Source organism: Trachymyrmex septentrionalis, unplaced genomic scaffold, assembly GCF_001594115.1.
Source record: "Trachymyrmex septentrionalis isolate Tsep2-gDNA-1 unplaced genomic scaffold, Tsep1.0 scaffold1, whole genome shotgun sequence".
Lineage (NCBI taxonomy): Eukaryota > Metazoa > Arthropoda > Insecta > Hymenoptera > Formicidae > Trachymyrmex > Trachymyrmex septentrionalis.
Window position 1 is genome coordinate 188,682 of NW_017304123.1, and position 7,161 is coordinate 195,842.

The 7,161-nt window shown below is 27.5% G+C and overlaps 1 protein-coding gene across 12 annotated transcripts in view; it reads left to right on the top strand.

Annotated features, from left to right (window-relative positions):
* Nucleotides 1–7,161, top strand: part of LOC108751679 (dynamin) — an 89,417-nt gene that overhangs the window by 21,594 nt on the left and 60,662 nt on the right. For 9 of the 12 annotated variants that reach the window (XM_018492672.1, XM_018492719.1, XM_018492113.1 and 6 more), the window contains exon 10: nucleotides 6,691–6,717. The exons of the other annotated variants lie outside the window; for them this stretch is intronic. In XM_018492672.1, the coding sequence (XP_018348174.1) occupies nucleotides 6,691–6,717 (27 nt within the window). The remainder of the gene's footprint in view (nucleotides 1–6,690; nucleotides 6,718–7,161) is intronic. 12 annotated transcript variants of the gene reach the window in all.

Consider the following 7,161-nt stretch of genomic DNA (forward strand, 5'->3'; position numbering starts at 1 on the left):
TTTTTTATTGATTTTTTAATCCTCATATTAAAATTATAAATTTTTATTCCTTTATTATTTTATATTAAAATATGTATTTAGTTATTTTCTTAGATTTTTATCTCCTTTAGTTTCCTAGAGTATGAATTTTTCAGTATTTTCAATTGATTTTATTTTGTAAGCGTTGTAACGAAAAATCTGATTGAAGTAAACAAAGTCAATTTTTATCAAGATCGATATTTTAAATTTTTATTTAAAAATTCTCCTATATTCTTTAGTAGAAATACAAAGAATTTAAATCACATTTGTTTATGATCAAAATTTTCGTTTTACTTTTTAATTTTTCAAAATTTTAATCTATTTAATGTTAGTAGATTTTTAATCTGCTGGTGAATGAGTTACATAAATCATGTTATTTTATAACGATACTAGAGAATATATTTTTCACAATTATTTAGAAAATAAGGACTTATAAGAATATTATTTAAATAAAATAAACGTATTTTAGAATGTGTGTGAAGAAATTTATTAATAAAGATTATTTTTATATAATGAAGATTTTGTATAAAAATCATTTCCATAATGGATCATTTTTATTTTTCAATTTTTTTCTCACTTTTGTGAGAATATCCAAAGAATTTGAAAATTTGTTTACAATAAGCATACCATTTTTTTGTTAGGAATAATATGAATTTTTTGAGTCTTAGGTATAGGCTTGATCTTTCAAACCGAGTCGCAAGATATAATCCAATCAAATTAGCTCTAAAATTGACAAATCTGGGAAAAAACTTCGGAGGAGCTAAATTTTTGAGAAAAACTCTATTTTGGCATAACAAATAACAACACAAAAAGTCCCCATCGATATGAAAAAGCCGCCATATTGAGTCAAAGGTACTAAAGAGTCAATTTTCAAAAATAACTCACCAACAGTTGTACGAAAAAATATTTCATATAAAAAAGACCATTAAAAATTTTCTATAAAAATATGGAATTTTTCATAAATCCAGCAATGTTTGGATTTTAAAAAAATTTATATTACCTTTTTTTATAGAGAATTTAATGTTCTTCAACTTTTTATATAAAACATTTTTTCGTATATACAACCGTTCGTGAGTTATTTTCGAAAATCGATCTTTTGATATCTTTAACTCCATATGGCAACTTTTTCTCGTATAACATATCTTTAATGCTTAAATAATTCAATCTGAACCAAGGGTCCATGTGACGGAATAGGTGGTACGGTAAAAAGAATGGCTACTCGTGCAAGCTTTCAACGTCCATCTGACTGCCAGATAACTACTCCATATGAACTGTTCGAGTGGGTGTCATATCCAATAAATTTGTCAAATATCGTAAAGTTCTCATTAACGGAAAAATATAACTAAAGCAAAGGAATATCTTGCGACTCGATTTGAAAGAGCTAACTACCTGAGACTCAAAAAATTCATAGTATTAATCCTCAAAAAAATGATACACTTACTGTAAAAAAAAATTTTTTAACTCTTTGGATTATAGAACGTACAAAGTGAGAGAAATAAAACTAATCCGTTATGGAAATGATCTTTATATAAAATCTTTATATAAAAATGATCTTAATAAATTTCTTTACATATTTTAAAAGATATTATTTTATTCAAATAATATTTTTATAAATCTTTAATACATATATAATTTTGAAATTCAAAATATATTCTCTAGTATCGTTATAAAATAACATGATTTGTGTAACTTATTAGCAGATTAAAAATCTAATAACATTAAATAATAGATTTAATATTTTGAAAAAAGAAAAAAAAGTGGAACGAAACTTTTGACCATAATCAAATATGATTTAAATTCTTTGTATTTCTATGAAAAATATTGGAGAATTTTTTAATAAAAATTAAAAGTGTCTATCTTGACGAAAATTGACTTTGTTTATTACAATCAGATTTTTCGACTAGAACTTGAAGTTTTTTCGTATTTTTTTCCTAATAGAGAATTTCAAGACGACCAATTTAATGTGATTATTTTTTGTTTTTCAATAATTTAAACAGAAGTTACATTCAACTAAACGTTTACGAAATAAAATAAATTGAAAATATTAAAAAATTTAAATCTAGGAAATATTATTGTAATAGAGATAAAATCTAAAAAAATAACTGAATACATATTTTAATATGAGGAATACCTATAATATCCCTTTGAAGGGATACATTTTTCCTTACCTATGATTGGCTTGAAAATTGGTACTCGGTTTTTGAAGTCGCTGATTACAAATTTGAGGTCAAAATTCAGTAATTCAAAATGGCGGATCCAATATGGCGGACTCAAATTCGAAAAACGATGCAAATCTCATGAAAATGACATTCCCAGGTCGGTATCGAAATTTCGCTGAGATCTAACGGTTTTTCAAATAAGTCCATCATATTATATCCGCCATTTTAGATTTTAGAAATCTGATCGCGAATTCGTAATCAGCTATCCTAAAACCCTTGAGTGGGAACTTTGGCATGGAAACTCGTGAGAACTTTCGGAGATAATGAATTTTCTCCAGAAAAAATGCAATTTTTCAATGTTTGTTTATTTGTATAAACAAAATCACCCATGATTTTGAATTATTGCACATCAATTCTTATTCTTGAATGTATAACTGATACCAAACATAAAAAAAGTTTGAAAATTGAGTGAAAACTATCTCAGTTATTCAGAAAATGGTTATAGAAAAAGTGGCACTCCACAATGTCACCGTGCTGCAAAGGGTTAAAAAAATCGGCAAAAGTCGGTGACGAAGACCATCCAATTTGGCGGCCTCACTCACACACACGCACGCACGCACGCACACACACACACACACACACACACACACACACACACACACACACACAGAGAGAGAGAGAGAGAGAGAGAGAGATTTGATTCTTTTATCTTTTTAATTTATAAATAAAATTGATTGTTAAATTACAGAATAATAAATTTATAATGATTATAATAACAATGATTTATATTAAAGAAATAGTTTCTTAAGTTACTATTGAATTATAAAATTGCATTTGCACATATTACATTCTTTTTTGGAGCTAAAATTGAATTTTATTGTTATGGCTATAGCAATATTTTTGTATAATTTATTCTATATTTTTTATCTTTTCTTTAAACAATAATATAATGTTTTTGAACATTAATCCCGAAAAATTAGTTTAAAAAAGTTGCATTAGAATGTACTTACAATGTATAATTAATATTTGTTAAATAAATATAGAGGAGCGAGGAGAGGGAGGGGCAGCTTTGTACAGGGGCAGCTTTGAACTTTAAAAATTAAAAATGAACTGTCTTTCTGTGATTACAAATTGTAATTTTTGAAATGGCGATACAGTCATAGATAATCGCCAAATGATAACTGCCGCGATTGCAATTATTAATCTAATCTAGAAGCGTTATGTGTTATTGTGTCTTCGTACTAAACATCTCATATAAGCATTTTAAAATTAAATCATTAAATAATTAACATTTTGTTATACTATGTGTTTCTTCTTCCATATTTACGTAATAAAGATTAAATATTTGGTTTTTATTGATATTTTGATAAACAAGATATATATCTTTTCAATGTGAATAATAGGGATAAATTTAAACAAAGCAAATGGGGCACCTTAGAACATTTCTATCGCAACTGTCGCGAACTCCCATAAAGTCCATGGCACATGGGTAATGAGAAATATACATACAAGAACGTAAGACAGTAAGACAAAAGCAGTAAGAAAATCGCAACATTGAATTTGCTATTGGCCTTACGGTCTTTATTGTGATTAGTTAATTTACTTACTGTGATTGCTTATAATTTGTTTACGTGTTATAGCTTTGTTTACATCATGCACTTAGACTGTGACCTATGCAATAGGTATTCTTGTTTATTCTGTAAGTTAAACAAAACCTATCGTATAGATCAGACCAAGATTGTGTTCCAAAATTCACTGCCAGTGCTGAAAATCTACAGTTTTCGTCACGTATACTATACATTTTCAGCAATGGTAATGAATTTTTTGGAATACAACCTAAGCGCAGGATGTAAACGTAGCCATTACCTTAAACGTCGTCTACAATGAACAGTAGCAATAGAGACTGTAAACACGTCAGGAGTAAACTGGTTTTCCAATCAGAAATGGTTGATCAATGTCAAATCGATAATGATTCAACGTCGATGTTAACTCGATATCCGTTAAGTTTGTAAGCAAAATGGTTGAAATCTATTTCACTTACTCTACGCCCTACATCTCTTGCTACAAGTGATTGATCGATCAATATCGATTTGACGTCGAGCGACGTTGAATTAGGATCGATTTAACGTTGATCGATCAATATCGAATTTTTGGCTAGGCCGGAAAATCAGCTTACTCCCGACATGTCTAAGTCTTTACTGCTACTGTTCATGTAGACGAAGCATTACGTTTTTATATGTAATATAAGCTTTAATCCTTCGCGACTCGTAGATATACATGATAAGATTATATTTGATTATTAATGAGCGTCGAACACGATTAACATATTACTACATGATAACGCAAGCATAAGACTAAGGACTCTATACTGCAAATTTATAATTGCTTTCAACAATATAACAGATACGAATACACAGTTTTTTTAAACATCTTTTTACTTAATAGCCAAATTATAGGTTACGGGACGTAGCCTGTAGCGTATAATTTGTATATAGTACATGTATACAGTAGAATCTGGATTAAGTGACATGGTTTTCTTAACCTCCCGGATTAATCGAATTGTCCGATATTTCCGGCAAATACAAATGACACAGTGTAACACACTGAATCATTACATCCCTGTTATTTGCTAATGTTAAATAAAGATGACGTGATCTGTGTCACTGTGTCATTTGCTAGAAAACACCACTCATTATCGAGTTTTTGTGATGATAGCGTTACGCGCATTCTTAATTGAAATGCGAAATCTTGAGAAATCGATTTATAAAAATTTTTTATAATGGATTTATTCAGAATTAAGAAAGATAGTGTCTATTTGAAACTTAAATTTTGATAATTTATGATTAAAGTTTATTATGTTTTTAATTTTATTTTAATTATTATAACCATTAAAAGTTCGATAATTATGCAGTATAAGGAATTACTCTGCAATGATCTTGACCTTGACATATGTTATCAAAGTCATGACCCTGAATAATCTTGAACAAATTTTAGCTGGCGCTCGTTGTTTCTTAAAAAGTAATTAACAAAAAAAGTTTATAAAAAATGTAATTTTAAAACAAAGAATTTGTGTTTGTAAAACAGAAAATATTTTATTATGTATATATTGACATCTTTTCTATTCTTTTTATATGGATAGAAGTTTAAATCTAACATTTTGCGAAAATAAACACTGTAAAGCGTTTGATACATATGAACGATTTATTCGCTTTCTTTAACATAATGGCTAAAGAATACCCAATATCCGAAAATATAAATATTGAATGAATCGAATAAACAAAAACATATTTAGCAAAAATACTATTTTTATATCTCCACACTATATACATTATAGACGTAAGATTCCACATATAAGCATAAAAATTCGGACAAATTCTCTACTCTAAAGACACAAAAATTATATAAGAAACTATATAAAGAAGTATTTTGTGCTGTTAAAGCAAGGAATTTGTTTCATCGGAGCGCAGTCGTGTCCAAAAGTTAGGTTTTATGAATTTTTTTTGTCAATAATTTTTTAAGGAACAACGTGCAACTTCAGGTCATGACTTTGATAACATTTCAAGGTCAAAGTCATTGCAGGTCTTTTATACTGCATAATTAATAAAAGTTTTTTAACTTTTGTTTTTCAACTTAATATATTTTTTAAAAAGAGGCTTTTATTTGTATAATTAAATTAGTACATAAGGAACGTTTAATCTTTCTTTACAATGCGTTCAAAACTGCCCCAAGGTAATTTAAAACTGCCCCCCCCCCTTTCCTAAGAGGGGTACATTTGAACATAAAGAGTGCTTTTTATAAATAAAATATATATATTGTTATGATATTTGTTTCAATGTGATTTATTATTTTACATGAATATCTGTAGTAATTGCTAGCACAACAGAAATATAAATAATTTCATTACATTGTAATTTATGAGCCTGAGAAAAAAAAGTGTTCAAAACTACCGCCTCTCCCTTAAGCATATAACAGAATAAGTATAATAAGAATATATAAATTTAATAATGATGTTACTGAAAATTAAGTATCATAAATTTGCTTTGTTACATTATTGTTAATAATTGAGACAAGGCATACAACCTTTATACAAAAGTATACATCTTTAAAATTCTTTTTATATGTAATATATATAGTATAATAATTTATATATAATATTCTACTTACTCTATAATATCCTACTTTATATAACTTTTGATAAGAAGTTGAAATTAGATTATAAATCGTAACACACATTATAACTTTTTAAATGTATGAGATTGTGGGCGGAATCCATAGACGTTGTTCAAACTTCGAGATGATCTTAAACTAGTGGTTTAGATATCATAAACCAATCATAGAGCCGTATTTGCATTTTAAGACATTGCTTGAGACGGTCTTGAAAGACAGACTATGGATACCGGCCTATGTGTGTGCCTTATCCTAATTAAAATAATATAGCCTTATCGTGAGATATACTTCTTTTTTCTCATCAATTTCTTCACAATTAAAAAAAATGATTTAATTATATCGGCAGCGCTGCAACCAGTAGCCATAATGCAAGGTAAGAATATTAAAGTACATTTCAACAAAAATTTACACAACATTTTTACCCTCTTCTCATTTTTCACGCTCTTTCTTTTTGATATCTTACGCTTATCCTTCTTTTAATATCTTATTGCGCCTTTAAGTTAGAACATTAATGTACTGAGACAAATTTTAGTAGTTTTTAGCTTAATTAATAAACATTTTGATTGTTTTACTATTAATCATTATTGTTTTTTTAATATTTTATTTAATAACATTTTAATAATTTTAAAACAATATAGTACATATACATACGTACATAGTATATATATATACAGTGTGTTTTTCTCTAACTTGATCATTTAAAATATCTCCATTGTTTTTGATGATGCGAATAAATATCACATGAGATCTTGTTCGATTTGAAGGGACACATATTATGATGAAAAAATTTTCTCAATTTTTTTTTTTTTTTTTTTTT